Genomic DNA, 21,502 nt, shown 5'->3' with positions numbered 1-21,502 from the left:
TGTGTGTGGTTGTATAACTCACTGAATATACTATAAATCATTAAACTGTATACTTTTAAATGGGTGAATTACACAGAGTATGAATTATATCTCAACAAGTTCATTCAAAAAAAAATTTAAAAAAGTATGGGCACTTGGTGGCTCAGTCAGTTAAGCATCCAGCTCTTGGTTTCAACTCAGGTTATGCTCTCCCAGTTTGTGTGATAAGCCCCAAGTTGGGCTTCATGCTGACGGTGCACAGCCTGCTTGGGATTCTCTGTCTCTCTCCCTCTCAAATAAATAAACTTTAAAGGCTTAAAAAGTTAAATTACAAAAGCAGAGGTTGGGGCACCTGAGTGACACAATTGCTTGAGCGTCTGACTCTTGATTTTGGCTCAGGTCATGATCTTAGGGTCAAGGGATCAGGCCCCGTGTTGAGCTCTGCACTCAGCATGAAGCCTGCCTGAGATTTTCTCTCTTCCTCTTCCCATTTGCTCCTCTCTCCCACTCTCTCTTTCTCCCTCTCTAAAATAAAAAAAATTTAGGGGCGCCTGGGTGGCTCAGTCAGTTGAGCGTCTGACTTCGTTCAGCTCAGGTCATGATCTTGCGGTGAGTTTGAGCCCCACGTCGGGCTCTGTGCTGACAGCTCCGAGCCTGGAGCCTGCTTCAGATTCTGTGTCTCCCTCTCTCTCTCTGCCCCTCCCCCACTCATACTGTGTCTCTCTCTCTGTCAAAAATAAATAAACGTTACAAAAATTTAAATAAATTTAAAAAGTGGAGACTGATCATTTACAGAAGATACTGAGTAAGTAAATAAATATAGTGAGAATAATGGAACTGAAAGACATCAGTATGAGCTAATGTTTTTAATATATACATGTAGCTAGGGGCGCCTGGGTGGCGCAGTCGGTTAAGCGTCCGACTTCAGCCAGGTCACGATCTCGCTGTCCGGGAGTTCGAGCCCCGCATCAGGCTCTGGGCTGATGGCTCAGAGCCTGGAGCCTGTTTCCGATTCTGTGTCTCCCTCTCTCTCTGCCCCTCCCCCGTTCATGCTCTCTCTCTCTCTGTCCCAAAAATAAAATAAATGTTGAAAAAAAAAATTAAAAAAAAATATATATATATACATGTAGCTATAGAAATATATATTTATGTGTGCATGTACTCATATATACATGCATGTATTTTTTTAAGTTTTATTTATTTGAGAGAGACACAGACAGTGCAAGTGGGAGGAGGACGGGGCGGGCGTGGGGGAGGGAGAAAGAGAATACCAAGAAGACTTTGTGCTCAAACTGTGACCTGAGCCAAAACCAAGAGTCGGATGCTTAACTGACTGAACCACCTAGGCACCCCAACGTGTGTTTCTTGGCTCTGTCCGAGTGGGCCTAGAAGCAACAACATCCCAGACCAGTAAGTACACATAATGCCCAGACTTGGTTTCTAAACACCACTCTCCACTGAAAGAAACTAGGGCTTCCTGGAGAAATGGCAGATTCCAGGGGTAGAGTCAGGAAAACACAGGATCAGCCTAGAGCATCTTTTTGTCAAATCTGGACAAGTGCTTAAGGAAATAAGTGAATGCCAACACCATCTTAGCCAGGGGATAAACGTTATCATGGGTAATGGAACTGACATCGTGCAACTCCTAATGTTATGCTGCAAGAAGAATACATCTACGGTAGTCCCCTCAAAAATGTGTAAATCAAAAGGTCATAAGACAAACCCGAATTGCAAGGTATTTCCACAAAGTAATTTGTACTCTTTAAAAAAGTCAAGGTCATGAAAGACGAGAAGAGACTAAATACAATGTGTGATCTTGAATCAGATCCCGGTATTATTGGAACAAAAGGTGAAACCTGAATAGGGTCTACAGATTAGATTTGGATCAATAACAGTTTCCTAATTTTGATGATGTGATCATGTAGAAGAATGTCCTTGTTTCTAAAAAATCTATATTAAAGTACTAAGGGATAAAAAGACACCAACTTAAATGATTCAAAACACAAAAACTCAGTAATGGGGGGGACAAGGGTTGGGGGTACTATGGGAGTGAATAAGGTTAATTTTACCATATTAGTCAAATGGTACAGGTGGAAAATCTGAAATCTGAGGAAAGAGTGTACAGGAACTCTTTGTACTATTGTTCTAACCATTTTGTAAACTTGAAACTATTTTAAAACTACCTTTTTTTTTGTTTATTTTTTTGAGAGAAGCGGGGGGAGGGAGGGAGCATGGGTCAAGCAGGGTAGGGGCAGAGGGGGACAGAGGACGGAGGGCCCAAAGTGGTCTCTGTGCGGACAGCAGACAGCCCGATGTGGGGCTTGAGCTGTGAGATCATGGCCTGAGCTGAAGTTAGACACTTAACCACCTGAGCAACCCAGGTGCCCCTAAATTATTTTTAATTTTAAAAGGCAAAAGCAACTCTAAAAGACTATCACCAAAATGCTTTCTAAGGAGTCTATGGAAGGGCGCGTGGGTGGCTCAGTTGGTTAAGCATCTGACTCTTGATTTTGGCTCAGTCATGATTTCACGGTTTTGTGGGTTTGAGCCCCACACTGGGCTCTGTGCTGGCAGCAGGAAGCCTGCTTGGGATTCTCTGTGTCCCTTGCTCTCTACCCCTCCCCGACTCATGCTCTCTTCCTCTCCCTTTCTCTCTCAAAAACAAACTTTTTTTTTTTTTTAAAGTGTATCCTATGTTCTAGACATTGTCACGGTACTGGAGGACAGAGAAGACTAAATAAAGCAGGGTCCTGGTTTCACTGTGCTTACAGCAAAGTTGGAGAAAGATACAGAAACAGATCGTCACTGGACAGGGTGATAGATGCAATGGCAACATTGGGAGACTTTCAGAAACCTGCATGTCTGGAGAGAAAACATAACCAGGAGGAAAAGATTTCTTTAAGGGAAGCAGCCCCTGAAATAAGTCTTGAAGGAAGAACCCCCCTAGCAGGGGAAGTAGAGGAAAGGCATTCCAACAATGAGACCTGGACAGTGGGTGGCCACGAGCTGCAAGATGTCGATGTTGCTGGGTGGCTCACAGAGCGGACAACAGGGAAGGCCAAAGCAAGAGCCACATTATGGAGTTTTTACGCTAAGCAGGGCAGCTTAATGAAACCTTAGTTTTTATGTGAGGAAGAGCTACTACAGGCTTTGATGTGCGGGAAAGACAACTCAATCTTCATTTTAGGTCAGAGGGCAGCAGACCGGACAACAGAACTGAGAAGCACACGAGGCTGTTGTCCCAGTCCAGGCGGCAAAGGATGAAGGGCTGAACTAACGCAGCAGGAATCAGAAGGAAGAAAAGGATTATAAGCCAGATGTGTCCCAACTTTAAAGTAGCAGCACCCCGAGTGTCTCAGTAATATTTTCACAGCACTTCAAGGCCAAAAGAATACCCAAAGCTAGGTAGCTGGGTCCAACAACATAGTAAGTCCTCGTGTCCTAACCCCTTAGCGCATACTGGACGCTGAACGACTCTTCCAATGTTACAATCGACTGGACACCGTCACCCTCATCTCTTCTTCCCAGGTTATTCTGCTGTGATGCTGGCTCTTTAACACAGGAACCCCTGAGACAACGCTCTATAAAGATAGGAGGTCACTGAAAGGAATGGACTGACAGGATGTTGATACTGTAAATACCTCCAGTTCATGGGATGTCTGAAAGAGGTCTCCTTTGAAAAACCAAAACTATCCCACAATGCTCCACACTGTGTGAGTCTGCTGCAACGCCCTGGGGTGCCTCAGTGCACAGTTTGGGAACCACAGACTGAAGCCGTATTGAAGGGGTAAGAATGAGGCTTGGAAAGCTGACTGGATGTAGGGAGATAAAGGTCTCCCAGGTCTCAACTCAGAGTTCTGGGTGAGGACTGGAGCCAGCAAGTCGTAAAGACACGTAGCAAGGGGAAGACCAGGCTGCAAAGTCTTCAGGGGGTAATGGTGCAAAAGGAAGAAACAAATGCAAGTACTGCCTACCTACTGACTACAAATATTCAAAACTACACTCTTGCTTCATTTAGTTCCAGGATTTGACAGGCAGTGAATGAAACCTCACACCCAGAGATCTCGGGGCCAAATGGATTGGAAGAACATCTCTCAGCTACACCACGCACAAGGCTTCCAGGCCTCACGCCACTGCATGATGCTCCACTGTAAAGTAAATGGTGTCGAGCACCCGCAATGCCCCCCTTTCTCCCTACTGGATACTTGACAACAGTAATTGCTGCATAAACACGGTCACTAAGGTGCCAACTCCTCCTTTGGTTGATTTGGATACATGTGAGAATGTATCAACACCAACACAAGGTCAGAAACACCTGTACCAGTCACGGGCCCTTCAGAAAGGCAGGGGTGCATAGACAGCTAGGGGTCACGTCTCTCGGAGACTACCACAAGTCCGGCCTGCCTAGCAATACAGGATCTTAGGACCTTGCAAAATATGTACAGGATGAAGTGAGGGGAACAGAAGACTCCATCCCTTGGGCTGTTCAGTACCACTCCTGCTATGATTATACAGCAGGAGTTTCAAGCACTCACTGCAAGGCAAAGCTGGGAGGCCCTGAGGGCAGCACTCTCAGTGCCATGCAAAAGGCTCATCCTTAAAAGACTGAGGGTGCCCATGGTGGGGGAGGTAATAACCATCAAAGATAAGTCAACCATCAACACTAGAAGGCAATAAATATTCAAAAAAGAAGTCCCCCACTACATTCCTGTAGCCCTCAGCTTCTTAACAGATGTAGCTATTTCACTGTGAGGCAAGAGAAAATCAAATTTAAAAATGAGCAACCTCTACTTCCCAAGAAGCAACCACGATCATCTAAAGGACACTCACCAAGACACTTGAAAGGTATCACGATGTGACTCTTGCACTGCTTTTTGTCCCTCCGGCACCAATTGTCAACACTGACCGGCTCATTTGCTTCCATCACATTTGTGATCTGTAGCTCTGGATACATCTGCAAGGGAAAAGAAAACACACACAATAAATTGACTTTACCCATAATAAATGGACATTCATTTGCAAGTAAGGGTGTCTGCTACTCAGCGTCATCATTATCCTGTATAAATCTAAGCCTCCACTCGTGCTGCCCCTGGTTCTAACTGAAGAACTCAGCAAGTCAAAAGATACTGTAACTATTAGTTTTCTTTTGACAGGTAAATTTCTGATCACTTCTAATGCATTCTCTTTAAAAAAAAAAGTCATCTTTATTTAAGGACATACAAAAGCAGCAAGCTTTCAAGCCCAAAATAAATCGATGAGGTATCAAGCCCATTTGTAGGATGCATGTAAAGAGCTGAGAAGGAAAACATTTAAAGGGCAAGTCCATGGAAAGGTCTGTTGGTGAGATTACAGAGTAATACTTCAATGCTGGCCCTCTGTGCTAGTCCTGGTAAGAAGTTAAAGCATCTCATAGCCCCTTCTAGGTCAAGTTCTGACTCAAGTCAGACCTGAGATTATCATTTACAATACTGGTGGCTTTCTATGAGCAAGTGGAGAGCACAAGATACACACATTTGACTTCACGTCCTCCCACACTGCAAGTGACAAGCAAGAGAGCCGGGCTTTACTTGTACGGGACCTGCCCAGCTTCTGCACCGTTCCCTCCTCAAGGAACCAAGAGCTCACAGCGCACACAGGCAGAGCCTCTGACAAGCCTCAGTCGTGTCGTATATATTCAGAAAGAAAACGCCTGGTGTTCTGTCATTGGCAATGTGATCTTAGGTCAAAAAGCAGAATGACAGGGGCGCCTGGGTGGCACAGTCGGTTAAGCGTCCGACTTCAGCCAGGTCACGATCTCATGGTCTGTGAGTTCGAGCCCCGCGTCAGGCTCTGGGCTGATGGCTCAGAGCCTGGAGCCTGTTTCCGATTCTGTGTCTCCCTCTCTCTCTGCCCCTCCCCCGTTCATGCTCTGTCTCTCTCTGTCCCAAAAATAAATAAACGTTGAAAAAAAAAAAAAAAAAAGAATGACAGAGTATCTATTTCTAAGGTAAGCAGTTTCAAGCATGACCCAGAAAAGAGCAGTTTTCACATTCTGGCACCACTCTTACCTCCTGACAGTACTGAAGAACTTCTTCTTTTGTTCCAAAGCAGCTCTTGGTGCCTGTTGGGTCAGGTTCCCATTTCCCAGTCTGAATGTTCACATGCATATTTAACTTCCCACAAAACATTGCAATTTGAGGCTCGGCGACAGCAAATCCTGTTCCGGCGTTGGCTGCAAGAGCCTGCCAAAGGGGAAAACATCCAGGTTTACTCCAAAACAGCTGACACAAAGGTAGAGTCATCCCATGGTTTGTGACAGTAGAACTGATCTTTTAAAACTTCATTATTTACTATTTTTATCTTCATAAACAAAGCCTTTCCCCAGGAGTTAGGCCAGAAAAAACAATCATTGTTGGACTTACATGATCAAAGAAAAATGTCAATGGAAAAAAATCTAACCCTCACTCCCCATCTGAGTACTTCGGAACTTGGGAACCTATAATCCAGCTGAAGACTGCTCTAATAGAAACACACATCTCACTTTTCATCCCTTAACAGATTAAACCACTATAGTAAAGGCTAAAGTTCCAGTAATTCACTCACACAACAAAATTTTGTTGAGCAGCTACTATCTTGCAAAGCAACGTGCTAAATGTCTAGGACACAAGAGTGAGCAAAAACTTATGGTCCCTGCTCTCATGGGGCTTACAGTTTAGTGCAAGAGTCCATACTCACACATACAAAAGTGTGATCACACTCCTAGATGTCGCACCAAGGGAAAGAACACAGTGCCAAACAGCGTACAGAAAGGGAATTTAACTGAGGCTTGGGTATGGAGGTGGTCAGGGAAGTCTCCTGAAGACAGCAGCACTTGAGAGCATCACGTGGCGGGAACGTAGACTGGAGGCAGACAGCAGTGAGAGAAGGGAGGAGAGGCATGCGGGGGCAAGGCTAGACAGTGTGCACACCAAGAAAGGACTTCCACATTTATCCTGAGGTGCTGAGAGTTTTTGTTTTGTTTTTTTGCTTTCTTTATTTTTCTATTTTTTTTTTAATTTTTTAGCATTTATTTACAATTGAGAGACAGAGACAGAGCATGAGCATGGGAGAGACCGAGAGACGGGGAGACACAGAATCTGAAGCAGCTCCAGGCTCTGAGCTGTCAACACAGAGCCCAATGCGGGGCTTAAACTCACAAACCGAGAGATCATGACCTGAGCTGAAGTCGGACACTTAACCAACTGAGCCAACCAGGTGCCCCTGCTTTCTTTATTTTGAGAGAGAGAGAGCAGGAGTGAGTGACCATGAGCAGGGATTAGACACAGAGAGAGGGAGACAGAGAATCTCAAGCAGGCTCTGCGCTGTTAGCACAGAGCTTGATGTGAGGCTCTAAATCACGAACCATGAGATCGTGACGGGAGCCAAAACCCGAGAGTTGGATGCTTAACCGACTGAGCCATCCAGGTGTCCCGAGATGCTGAGAGGTTTCAAGCACAAAGTTAATACTGTCAGAATGCAGCTGTGATACTTTTTCTGGTTGCAGGATGGCAAAGAAATTTGGAGAAAGAGAAAGAGAGGGAGGGAGACTGGTACCTTGGGCTAAGGCAGTGCAGTGGAGAAACAGATTCAAGGTATCAGACAGCCCAACTGGCAAGCCTTGGTGACAGATTAGCCAGGGAGTCGAGGAAGAAGATGTCAAGCATGGCTTCATTACTCAATGTGGGAATGGCATCATTCACAGAAACAGAACACTAAAAGGGATTTCATGAACAATTTTATCTTGTATTAGATAAAACAATCAATGACTCTACAGTCTTCCTTTGTCTTATATCCTCTTTGTGAAAACATCACAGCCATTACCAGCTCACAAATTACAGGTGAGAAATAACTTTAGGCATGATGACAGTTAAGGTTTCTACTAAGTCTCCTGGTGCAGGAAAACCCCAGGGATCCTAGCATCTAGAAATATGCTAATATTGATTGTTGTATCCACAATGCAGTTTTGTGGTCTCCCCTAATGTAAAAGTACTTTCAAAATTTAAAAAAAAAAAAATTTTTTTTTAAGTGTTAAAACTTGGCGGATAGGGTTAAGATTGTATGGTCTATCATGTTGCTCTTTTTAAAAAGAGCAATTAACATAAAATGGCTTTCCTATTAACAGAAAGGGTAGCTTTGCCTTTCATAATATATGGAAAATGTGTGCTTTCTAAGCAACTCTCATTTATTTGTGCTGATGGACTACAAAGACATTAATGGCCCTTCCAATCAGGAGACTACATTTGATTTTCAAATACATCATGACCTTTCTCCAGGAAAAGTTTACCATCCTCCATATATTTTGCTTACAAGCTTATTAAAATAAGCCCACTTTCTACCAGTACAGGAGAATGAAACACAAACACTTGTTGGATAGCTAGGAGAACAATAATTTGGGATGAAAATATTGCCAACATCAATCAAAGTTGAAAAAAACACCTCAATTAAATCCAATGAAGAGAACAATTAGCAACTTTATTAAACAGAATTGATTATAGCCCTACTGTGACAAATAATCATTTATTAAAGTACAAGGCAGACCTATATATACCTGCCACATAACTGCATATGAAACTACAGGCTAAGAAGAAGAAAGAATATTTCAGGATAGCTGTGGAAAGGAACACACACTTATTTATAGGCAATACTCTAATGGTATTTTAATTCAAACCAATCACTAAAAGGTGTAAGGATGTATAAGACCAATGTGTTTATTTCTCACAGTGAGTTCAATATGTGTACCAAAATGCCTCTTCTATGGGCCGTTCTTCTTTTGAGAGCCATATCTAAGGATTAAGGCTAGAATTTTAGATCACGATATGGAAGAAAATGGGTATGTACACATATAAAAGGGTTAATACAGAGACAAAGGCAAAGAAACCCCAGGGACACTTTTATCTCCCCAAACCAGAGTTTCCCTAAGTTCTTTCCTTCCTACTTCAAAGCCCAGACAGAAAGAAAATTGAGGAAGAATGATATATAAGCAAGAAAGCCAAATCAATAGGTCAAAAGGAAAGTGTTTCCTAAACCTGCTATAATTGAACCACCACAGCTAAATCTAAAAAATGTTGAGCAAGAATTCATAAATTCTCTTTGACTTTGCATAATTTTTTTTTTAAGATTTTATTTTTAAGTAATTTCTGCACCCAGCATGGGGCTCGAACCCACAACCCCAAGGATCAAGCGTCTCCCACACCACTGACTGACCCCGCCAGGAGCCCCTGGCCTTGTATATTTTAACATTAAAAGCAACTATTAAACAAACAGGATTTTGGGTGCCATAGAAGTACTGGGGGCAGAGGGTGGGGCATTAACCTTTTAAATTCCACACGTGAATTCAGGTAAGAAAGTGTCGATTAGTTACGTGAATTCACCCAAGCCACAGACATGGATTGGTCAAAACTGTGCAGGCAGCCATTTATCAGCACCAAAGATTATGTTCCACATGTTACTCATTATGGTTGTTGGCTAAAAGACCACAAGAGTTCCAACTGTATAAATGTTCAGTTTATGGGTCAACCACTAAGGTCAACACATCAGTGATGAGTGCATTTGATCTTTGTGCTGAGATGGTCAGCACTGCCTTCCCTAAAGAGAATCTAAAATACCAGAGGTTAAAGCAACAGGAAGAGGCCTAAGCAGCAGCAGCCCCTCACATCAGTTACCACCAAGAAAAAGGAGAGTAACTGGAATCATTCCAGACAACTAATATGCTGCAGTGATTCACTTTTGAGTTCAGAAAGATTAATCCTTGTGGTCATAAGAGACTCTCAAGAAGGTATCATCTGAAATATAAAAAGCCTCTGTGGACCATGTCTAGGAATCAACTAATCAAACATACCCCAACCTTACCTAGGGCATAAGAGGATCGGGGGTTTTTCTGTGATGTTTCTACTTCTTTCCTTTGAAAATGCTCTTATTTAATGCACTTCCATTTTCTTAAGCACACACTGTGCCTGGATCCATTACATCAATGTATAAATCAATCTGTTTCCTAATCTAACATGTTACAAATGGGATTTCACCGCCAAGTCAGCACTTCTGATATCCTGTGAACCTGGAATCTTTGACGAAAGAAAATTAATGCCCCACACTCTGGCACTTAAGCCGGTCTTTGTGATCGGTGCACATTGCAGCACTTTTAAGGCTTTGAAAACAAATTGCATCAAATGTTTCCCTAGCCCAGTGCTTCCATTTTACTTAATAATTCATTCTTAATAAGAAATTCCATTTTATTAATTTGGCTCAGGGAAAAGAGTTTAGCTATCCAAGGACAGAAATTCAACTTGGTAAAAAGTGCTTCTAGTAACTTGGTTGAAAATCTGAAATGGCTTAAAGCAATAATATAAGTACATCTAAATCTGAGCCTAACTTCACTGAGGGCCTTTAATCATCATCTCAAAGATACAACTCCTGGGCCCACCTAAGCCCCACCTCCCTTCAACAAAGGGGCTCAGGACCAATGCAGCACCCAGTCCAAAGTGAAATCGAAACCCATTATTTCCTTCCTCACTGAAACTCTTGCCCCAGAATCAAATTTGGCTCCAGGGTTTGGGAAAGTGCCTGCTGTGGAGGGAGCATCGTCTAAAGAGGACAGTTTTATCCTCTTACTGAGTGAATCATGTTTCCTTGGATAGGAAGGTGCTGCGTTACAGCCAGGCAAGTGTTCCAGTTCCACCCCAGGAAGGCAAGGTAACCCAGTTCTAGTGCTCACCAATACTCAACAGAGCACACCTTCGTAGCATCCAGTTACCACCCGCATGTTACAGACATCAAAAGGCACATCACTCATAATCAAAGACATTCCATTTGTAAAGAGAGAGTCAGTAAAACAACAATCTCTTCATGGATGCCAAGATCCTATATAACATATTCATTCTTGTCCAAGTCTGCATGGCATTTCATGATTCACAAATTAAAATGACAAATCTGGGGGCATCTGGGTGGCCTCAATCAGTTAAGCCTCCAACTTCAGCTCAGGTCATGATCTCACGGTTCGTGGGTTCGAGCCCCATGTCGGACTCTGGCTGACAGCTCAGAGTCTGCTTTGGATTCTGTGTCTCCCTCTCTCTGCCCCTCCCCTGCTCATGCTCTGTCTCTGCCTCTCTCTCAAAATAAATATACATTAAAAAAAATTTTAAATGACAAGTCTGTGTCCACAAATCTGCACCTAAGATTTACTTAACTGAACAAAGTATAAAAAAATCCATAGTTTCAGGTACCTCTCCAATGTAGTTATTAACTACGAAAGGGAAGACAAATTACTGCACAGTGGACACACTGACACTACCCTCACCAGCAGTAAGCCACGTAAGAGAAGCCACAAGGAAAGGTAAGTAAGGCTGAGGGACTCTTACATTTTAAAAGACTAAGGAGAAATGACAAGTAAATGCAGCATGGGAGCCAAGACAGAATCCTGGGGCAGGAAAAGAATATTAGTGAGAAAAGTGGAGCAAATATTTGAATAAGGTCTGAGTCAGTTAATAATTGTGTACCAACGTTAATCTCCCAGTTTTCACAAGTGCACCACAGTTATGTCAGATGTTAAGATTAAAGGAAGTCCAGAAAGGGTATAGGGGAACTCTGTAGTATTTTTGCAACTTTTTATTTTATTAAAAAAAAATTTTTTTTTAATTTTTGAGAGAGGCAGAGTGTGAGTGGGGGAGGGGCAGAGACAGGAGGAGACACAGAATCAGAAGCAGGCTCCAGGCTGTCAGCACAGAGCCCAACACAGGGCTCGAACTCACGAACTGCAAGAGCATGACATGAGCCTAAATCAGACACTTAGCCGACTGAGCCACCCAGGCACCCCCACAACTTTTTAAAAACCACTAAAGTAGGTTGAAAATAAACTGAGCCTGGGTGGCTCAGTCGGTTAAGCATCTGACTCTTGATTTTGGTTCAGGTCGTGATCTCACAGTCATGACATGGAGCCCCCGCCCCACTGCTTAAGATATTCTCATTCTCTCTCTCTCTCTCTCTCTCTCTCTCTCTCTCTCTCTCTCTCTCTCTCTCTCTCTCTCCCCTTCTCCCTCTGCCCCTCCCCTGCTCGCACATACACATGCACTCTCTCCCAATCAATCAATCAATAAAGGGGTTTGGGTTTTTAAAATCCTGTTCACCACTAGCCTGAATTTTGATTGTGATTGTATGGTTTCAATTGGTCACAAAGAGAAGACACACTTTTAGGTAGGGTTACTAGTAAGTATAATCAGAGCAGGCCCAATACCTGAAAAACAAACCATTCTGAACACACAAGTAGAAAATGTAGAAAACACTAATGTAGAAAAACACTATGTGTACAGATACTAAATTCTCTCTGATGGGAGGACTACTACGATTCTGCCCAGAGCCTAACAAGTAAGAGTCCACTTTTGTTACTGTCAAAAGGGTGACTGGAGTTTGAAGCCTTTAAGGTACCTTTATCAGCAGTAAAAAAGTGAAGGTTTCAATTTAAAAAACGCCAAGCTTCAAACATTTCAACCCACTATTTAACAAAATAGCAGGAAAAAATATAGCAGGATTCTTGTTAAGCATTTTCCAGTTTTAGCAGCAAACTGAGAAAACCTGTTCTTAAAAGTGACAGTTTGTATTACACCAACTGAAAATCCTTGGCCTTTTTTTTTTTTTTTTTTTTTTTTTAACATTTGAACTTAATTCTGATTAGAAACTGGTGAATTAGGTTTAGGGGGAAAACGCCAAATGCAAAAAGCCATTATTCCTCCACTGTCATATGCCAACTGTTAGGTATTATTTCCACAGGCAGTAATTTATACAAATAATCTCTGCTTTATTAGAGCTCTAAATATTAAAGTATAAATGAAGTATCATTTCCAAGATTAAAAATGGTTTAGACTGTCTCCAAGGCTTTTTATAGGAACACAGTAATTTGTTCATCTGGATTACACTGGTAAGGATCCAAGTCCCAAGATTTAAGAGAGGTCTATCTGTTATTTGTCTCCGAGATGAGAGCCAAGAGTCTTCTATAAAGGAAGTTATTGAAAAATACATAAATACATAATAATTTTATGTAAATGAAAAAAAAAAGCGGAATGGTGTTTTTGGATCTAAAATTCTCAAGTGGACAGGTTCTTTACTGGTTCCTGTGTTTCTTTTCAATTGCCCGTAATAGCAACTCCAAGAAACTGACTTTAGCAGGTATGGAGACCTGCCGTGACCAACCATTAGTCCTCTGCTCATTCCACTCCTGACCTCAGAGGAAGTGTGAGATGGTGGCCAAGAAGCAAGGACTCTAAGACAACCGATCGTGACACAGTTCCAGTCCCATCACTGACTAGCTACGCTGCCTTTGGCAAGTCAACTAACCTCTCTGGACCTCAGTTTCCTCATCTATAAAATGATGATAATAGTAACTACATTACCATAGTGTTGTCTTGAGGTTCAAAGGAGTTAACCTGTGTAAAGTGCTTTGAAATAGGCTTGTTCTATAGAAAAGAGTTCCTCAAATGCTGATGGTCATTGTTATCAGGCTTTAAATTTCTTTTTTTGTAAAACAGAGCTCCTAACATACCTCTGCCTCTGGGGCCTGTTGTGGGGATTCACACGGAAGCACAAAGCACGGCACCTGCCACAGAGCAGCACTCACATGTTAGCAGCACTGTCACTGGCAGATTCATTTCTCTCTGGCTGCAATCACAGAACTGGGGCCTAAATTAGGAGTGCACAGGGAAGAACCCATGAAGTCTCCATGGGACTAGTCATCCTCCCAAATCCAGGATGGCAGGAAATGGGCTTAAAAGACCACATGTTCCTTCTTTACCTATTAAATCCGGACATACTTCAAGTCGGCTGCGTTAATACTCCACATTTTCTTTTGTGGGAATTCAGTCACCACAGGCTTACATGAACAATTTAATACTGCCCTACCATGTAAAAGAAAATCACCGGGAGTTGCTGGCTTCCTGGCCCCAGGCCAGCTTCCGGCTGGCACGGAAGCTAGGTCAAGATGAATCTGCAGTTACTACTCAGTCACTACTGCAGTGATCAAAAGCACTATGTAAGTCATTTCTCTAGATGTGTTTTCTGAAGGGAAGGATATTCCGTCAACTTACTAGCTATGCAACCTTATGGAATAACCTCTCTTGACATTCGTTTTCGTTTTTGTGCAACATAAATATGGAGCTACTGAAATTTTAGGTATTCTAATAAACGACACCCACAATATTAACTTTGGACTTTGGTTTACAGTTCACACTACAACAGGCAGAACTCTACTTTCTGCCAACTCCTGATGCCTAAGGAACAAGGCTTCAAAACAAAGACTGCTTCCTCACTGAATCGGAATCTGCAGGATTCGGAAGCCAGGCAGCAATCTGTCATACTCTGAAGGCATGCTAACTGCAGAGGCCAGAAAGCCAGGAGGCTTGAGTATTAATGTAAGATGATCTAAATGGTGTGAACTTGAGCTTAACCTTTGAACTCACTGGCCAGTACTACTTAGTTATTTATTGAGTGTGCTACATAAATAGTGGATGCAGGGTTAGGGGGAATGTATAGGAATGAATTTCCTAAACCTAAAGAGTGAAATGATTTCAAGTAACAGATGCCCAAAGTAATGCTGATTAAATATTAATAACTAATATGTGCAAGGGGAACCTGGGTGACTCAGTCGGTTAAGCATCCAACTTCGGCTCAGGTCATGATCTTGCGGTTTGTGACTTTCAGCCCTACGTCAGGCTGTGTGCTAACAGCTCAGAGCCTGGAGCCTGCTTTGGATTCTGTGTTTCTCTCTCTCTCTGCCCCTCCCCAGCTCGCACTCTGTCTCTCTCAAAAAATAAACATTAAAAAAAAATAATAATATGGGGTGACTGGTTGGCTCAGTTAGTTAAGTGGCTGACTTCAGTCATCAGGTCATGATCTTGAGGTTTGTGGGTTCGAGACCCACGTCAGGTTCTGTGCTGACAGCTTGGAGCCTAGAGCCTGCTTCTCTCTCTCTCTCTCTTTCAAAAATAAACATTAACAATATGTTCATGCTAAATCATTCTTACTGATTCACAGATGATAGAAATAATACAAAAATAAAGAAAAAATACAAATGATTGGAGTAAGGAGTATTCTGTGGGGTATCCAAGCACAAAGCTGACAATTTTCTCAGAAACAATAAGCATGCTCCTTGCGTCTGGCTGATCAGATAATATTCTGGCTCTATAATATTTTATTTCAAGTGCATCAGGTCATAATCATTAAAAATTAGGCACTATTTCAACATTTTTTCAAATGTCTCATGTCCTTAATGTAATAAACTGAATGTAATAAACTGAATACTGTATTATTCAGATAGGTTCTATTTCACTAAAATATATACACAACTTAATGATTTTACCAAGGTAAAGCTGGGAAACTATCCACATGCCAGCTTTAGCTGAAACACTGACTTTCACATGTCACAACTGCAAACATGAATAGCTAATGCAGAGATCTGAAACTGATTCCATCATCTCTCTTCCTTTCGTATACCCAGGAAAAGAAAAGAAAAGAAATCCATGCAGCTGAAAACATTCATGTTCTAACACACAGAATGGTTTTTACTAGCGTTTTTAAAATAGGGGTTCCCTAACACTCACTGGGGGAGGCTAATGAGGTCTAATGCAGGTTTTCAGTGGTCTGAAAAATAAGACGGGTCTGGTGTGTGTGCACATGAATGTATAAAGGTATGGAATTGCTAACTGTGCTCTCTTGACGAAAGAGTGCTCTGAATTCTCAGATTATCTTTTTATCTTTTGCTTTAAAATGTTTTTCATAAAATGATACCAATAGTAAATTTATAGTCTGGTTTTTTAAATATTCATTCTGTAATATTAAGAATTGATGGCTTTATCTAAAAATGTCTTAGTTTTTTTTTTTTTTTTTTTACTTTTCAATGAAAACCAAAGGCTTGGTTATTTCTGAGATTGTGATGTTCAAAGTCAAGAAAAGGCAGAAATTCTTAGGTGAATAACTCATACCTGTTTATAACTAGAAAACTGGACAATATGCCATAATGACTTTTACAGGGCAGAGAGAGAGGAAATTCACATTTCAAAATACAAACAGCAGTTTCTATATGCTATTCTGCTAAACATTTTACTATGTTTACTAGGTGCAAGCAATATTCAGATACCAATCGTGATCTAGCAAATTAATTTCTAATGTTCATTAAAACAACTCTGAAAATAACAAAAATATGGAAAATCTCCACCCTCCCCAAGTTCAAAGCAAGTCAAAAAGACATCTTTCCTATGATTTATGTAGCATTTAAATTTAAAAGTAAATACAGACTGTATTATCAGCTCACACCAGATCTGCTTGCAGACAATGATTCTTCCTGTCTGGGACCCGTGCCCATGCGCATTATTGTAATTATCAGCAATTTGAAAAAAATAAAGTAATAAAGCTAGTATGAGCTGTTAGTCGGTATGTTTGCTGCTTGCTGCCTCAACCATTAATTAGCCTTCCTGGGTTCGAGCCACCGAACTACTAAATAAATGCACAAAGGAGAAAGGAAATGCTACACGCAACTAAAAAGAATGAATAAAAAGGATGTAAATGTGGACGTGAACACACATGAGCACGAACGCATCCCTACAATGGAAGTATGACGTCACTTTGTGCTGTGGTGGGCCTCTGGGGAGCTGTGTCCATGCTTGCCCTCCCTGGTCCGCTTTCCCCACAGCATTCTGAATCATCTCAGGTCAGAACACACCAATCACTCCTCTGTTCCAGGAGACTCCAACTCTCCCATACAACCTCTACCTCACTCCATCGCCCAGCCTCAGGCTCAGCACCACCCTTCCCGTCTGTGTGTCTGTACACAAGCCAGGGTCTTTCCAGCCTCAGTCTTCCACCTAGTACTCCCTCCCCGTTCTTCCCTGAGCAGGAGCATTCTCAACGGTCAAGACCCCCCTCACATGTGCATCTTCTGTGGGTCCTTCCTGAGGACAATCCCCAACTGGTGTTTTATTTCCCCCTCAAGCAATCTGAAGCTACTTTGCTGGTTCACCTGCATGGTCCACCTCTCTCCATTAGAACAGGAGTTTCTCAAAAGGAGAGGCCTCTCACATGGCTTTCTAACCACTGATCTGGAAGCAGGACCTGGAAGGCAGTAAGTAGTCATTTACAGCCAAGTGAGTGAATGTCTGACTCTAAAGTCTGTACTTTTGGTTTTTTCTAAGACATTTAAACTAATATTAATTAGCAGATGCCATTCAGCAATTCCTAAATGATTAACACTGTACAAGTCTCAAGGCACCTGGGTGGCTCAGTCAGCTGAGCATCAGGATTTCAGCTCAGGCCATGATTTCACAGTTCGTGAGTTCGAGCCCCACATCAGGCTCACTGCTGTCAGCGCAGAGCCCACTTCAGATCCTCTGCTCCCCACCTCTCTCTGCCTCTCCCCCACTCGTGCTCACATGTCTCTCTCAAAAAGAGAAATGAAACATTTTTAAAAAAAACACCGTACAGGGGCGCCTGGGTGGCTCAGTCAGTTAAACGTCCGACTTCAGCTCAGGTCACGATCTCACGGTCCGTGAGTTCGAACCCCGCCTCAGGCTCTGGGTTGATGGCTCAGAGCCTGGAGCCTGCTTCCGATTCTATGTCTCCCTCTCTCTCTGCCCCTCCCCCGTTCATGCTCTGTCTCTCTCTGTGTCAAAAATAAGTAAACGTTAAAAAAAAAATTAAAAAAAAAATGTACAGGGGCGCCTGGGTGGTTCAGTCAGTTAAGCGTCCGACTTCGACTCAGGTCACGATCTCGTGGTCCGTGAGTTCGAGCCCCACGTCGGGCTCTGGGCTGATGGCTCGGAGCCTGGAGCCTGCTTCCGATTCTGTGTCTCCCTCTCTCTCTGCCCCTCCCCCATTCATGCTCTGTCTCTGTCTCTGTCTCAAAAATAAACGTTAAAAAAAATTAGAAAAACAAAACACTGTACAAGTTTCAATGAAGCAGATCTATAACGAATGACAAATTAAATGAAAAAAAAAAAAACTTACGCAGTATAACAAGTTTCATTTTTTTTTCCCCCAAAGTAAGTTCTATGTGCGATGTGGGGCTTGAATTTATAACCCTGAGATCAGGATTCCTATGCTCTACTGACTAAGCCAGCCAGGCACCCCAACAAGTTTCCATTTTTAAAAAAATGTTTGCCAAGTGCGAGTGCGTCCATGTACACAGTGTAACAAGCTACACAACACAGGCTTGTACTAGAACAGCAGTGCCTCCGCCCCGACGAGCCCAGGCTGCTGAGAGGCAACGCTTCTAGCCTTTTCTCTGCTATTTACCTCCACGCTGCTGAACAGCATAGTTTATTTATTTCTGTATCCTTTTCAGTCCAGACATGATCTAGTAACTCCCTAGGAAAAAACAGTTTCACTCAGAAACCACCATACCCTATGTTCATCCACTCACTTCCCTTTGCCCTGTTGGTCAAACCAATACTCCCATTTACATTATTATACTGTTAAAATGTACTCTGATTACAACTTCTTTGTTAAGCATCTATTTTCCCCCTTAGAGTTAGGGACTGCATCTTTCCTTTTACTGGTGTGGTTTCACATGTACTGACCACTCACTCTCCGAGATTGTCAAAAAGGTCTGCAAAGCTCCCTCAGTACAGCCTGATGCACGAGGTAATCCAATAGTTTTGATTTCTTCTTTTTTTTTTTAATTTTAAAAGTTTATTTGTTTTTGAGAGAGAGAGTGAACCTGCACACACACAAGTAGGAGAGGGGCAGAGAGTGAGAAGGAGAGAAAATACCAAGCAGGCTCTGCATGACCAGTGCAGAGCCTGATGCAGGGCTTGAACCAACGAACCATGAGATCATGACTTAAGCCAAAGTAAGTCACTTGATGGACCTAGCCACCCAGGCTCCCCTCGATTCTTTCTTTTCTTTCTTTCTTTCTTCCTTCCTTCCTTTTATTTCTTTCTTTTAGTGTCTGATTTTGAGAGAGAGAGACAGAGAAAGAGAGACAGAGCATGGGTGGGAGATGGGCAGAGAGAGAGACACACACAGAATGCAAAGCAGGCTCCAGGCTACACAACAGAGCCCAGCACAGGGCTTGAACTCATGAGTCATGAGATCATGACCTGAGTGGAAATCGGACTCTCAACTGAGCCACCCAGGCACCCCTCAATTCCTTCTTTCTTGAAGACAGGACTCCCTCAGGCCTGCCATTTCTCCCGCTTCATCTACAGGGACTATTCTCTAGACCTGGACACAGCAGACACAGCTGCCATTCCTGGGACTTTGATGACAAATTCCTTCCACCTTCCTCCTATTCCCTGACTCAGTACTTTCCTCTGTCTTGACCTACTGCCTACTTTAGTTTAGACAGCTTCCCCAGAAAGGGTATGCACACACATTATCACTGATTTGGATGAGACCTAAAATGTAAGCTGAACACAATTTTTCCTTAGAATTTAAGGTGTGGAGCCACTGTCTTCTAGCTTCTAGCATTGCTGCTGATAAATATAAGACAAATTTGATTCCTAATCTTTTGTGCAGGTCTGCTTCTTTCTATATGAAAGTAAGTTCTAAGACTTCTCCCAATTTTTGGTATTGTGACATTTAAACATAATGTGCCTTGGTGTGGGTTTCTGTCCCTGAACTGAGGTTTTGATGGGCCAGGTCAACCTGGACACACTGAGTGCTACATGTCTCCTCATTCGCTTTCTGAAATTCTTATTACTTGCATCTTTGACCTTCTATATTAATCCCCTGCTTTCCCTATTGTTTCCTTTCCAGTTTCTTATTCTTCCTCTGAAAGATTCCTATTCAATTTTTTTTTTAGTGTTTACTTTTGAGAGAGAAACAGTGTGAGCAGGGGAGGGGCAGAAAGAGAAGAAGACAGAAAATCCAAAGAAGGCTCAGCTGTCAGCGCAAAGCCTGATGTGGGGCTCAAACCCATGAACTGTGAGCTTGTGACCTGAGCTGAAGTTGGACACTCAACTGCACAGCCACCCAGGCACACCATGATTAGATTTCTGGTATCACACTTCTCATCTTCGAGAACTCTCCCTTGTTCTCTGCCTTATTTTACTGAAAACTATTATGTCATAGATGCAATACCCTCCCCTCTTTGAAGTAAATATCAAGAACTTACCTATCTGAAGTTACTTGTCCCCTGCAATGTCTTCAAGTTCTTTTGCCTCATCTATTTTCATTCTTGATCATGTTCAAGGCATTCCTGAAATCTTTGGTGTTTCTCAGCCATCTAATTCAATATTTGAGAAGGGGGCACTACAGGGGAGGAGTTAAGATGGCAGAGGAGCACAGAAACCCTGAGCTTGTCTTCTATCTGATATGCAGTCAGATCAGCCCCAAACCATTTTGAACACCTAGGAAATTGATCTGAGAATTAACACAACAATCTGCATAACCTGAGTCACAGAGTTGGGCAGAAAGAGAAAATTTTATTTTTATTTTTATATATTTTTACTTAAAATTTTTTTGTTCTATTTCACTTTATTTAATTTTATTCTATCCTATTATATAAAAATTTTTTCAATTTTTAAATTTTTCCTTTTTTCTCTTCTTTCCCTATTTTGTCTATTCTATCAAGCTTCTTTCAACAAGCAGACCAAAACACACCTCATATATAGCTTCCTTTATTTGATTTTTTGGTTTGCTTTTAATTTTTAATTTCTTACTGTATTTTTTTCCTCCAAAATGACAAAACAAAGGAATTCACCCCAAAAGAAAGAAAAGGAAAAACAACAGTCAGGGGCTTAATCAACACAGATATAAGCAAGATGTCTGAACTAGAATTTAGAAACAAGATAATACGAATATCAGATGGGGTTAAAAAAAAAAAAAGCACAGAATTCCTTTCTGAGGAGATAAAAGAAGTAAAATCTAGTCAAGACGGAATTAAAAGTGCTATAATCAAGATCCAATGTCAAATGGATGCCACAGCAGCAAGGATGGATTAAGCAGAGCAGCAAATCAGCAATTTGGAACGTAAATATGTGGAGAATAATGAAGCAGAAAAAAAAGAGAGAAACAAAGGCAAAATATCACGATTGAAGACTTAGAGAACTCAGTTACTTATTAAAAAGGAATAATATCCAAAACATAGAAGTCACACAAGATGAAGAGAGAGAAAAAGGGGCAGAAGGTTTATGTGAGCAAATTATAGGAGAAAACTAATCTAGGGAAGGGCACAGACATCAAAATCCAAGAAGCACAGAGAACTCCCATTAGATTCAACAAAAACCAACCATCACCAAGGCATAGCATAGTCTAATTCGCAAACTACACAGGCAAGGAAAGAATTATGAAAGCAGCAAGGGAAAAAAAGTTCTTAACCTGTAAGAAAAGACAGAGCAGGTTCACAGCAGACCTATCCACAGAAACTTGGCAGGCCAGAAAGGAGTGGCAAGATATATTCAATGTGCTGAATCACAAAAATATGCAGCCAAGAATTCTTTATGCAGCATAGCTGTTATTCAAAATAGGAGAGATAAAGAATCTCCCAAAAAACCAAAGGAGTTCATGACCACTAAGCAGCTCTGCAAGA

The 21,502-nt window shown here is 42.0% G+C and overlaps 1 protein-coding gene across 4 annotated transcripts in view; it reads right to left on the bottom strand.

The window, feature by feature from the left end:
* APLP2 (amyloid beta precursor like protein 2) overlaps positions 1–21,502 on the bottom strand; it is an 87,198-nt gene that overhangs the window by 31,813 nt on the left and 33,883 nt on the right. For all 4 annotated transcript variants that reach the window (XM_011286479.4, XM_011286481.4, XM_011286482.4 and 1 more), the window contains exons 2-3: positions 6,027–6,200; positions 4,810–4,933 (exon numbers count right to left, since the gene is read on the bottom strand). In XM_011286479.4, the coding sequence (XP_011284781.1) occupies positions 4,810–4,933; positions 6,027–6,200 (298 nt within the window). The remainder of the gene's footprint in view (positions 1–4,809; positions 4,934–6,026; positions 6,201–21,502) is intronic.

Source organism: Felis catus, chromosome D1, assembly GCF_018350175.1.
Source record: "Felis catus isolate Fca126 chromosome D1, F.catus_Fca126_mat1.0, whole genome shotgun sequence".
NCBI lineage: Eukaryota > Metazoa > Chordata > Mammalia > Carnivora > Felidae > Felis > Felis catus.
Note: the sequence above shows the minus strand (reverse complement) of the source record. Positions and strands in the feature narration are given on the sequence as shown.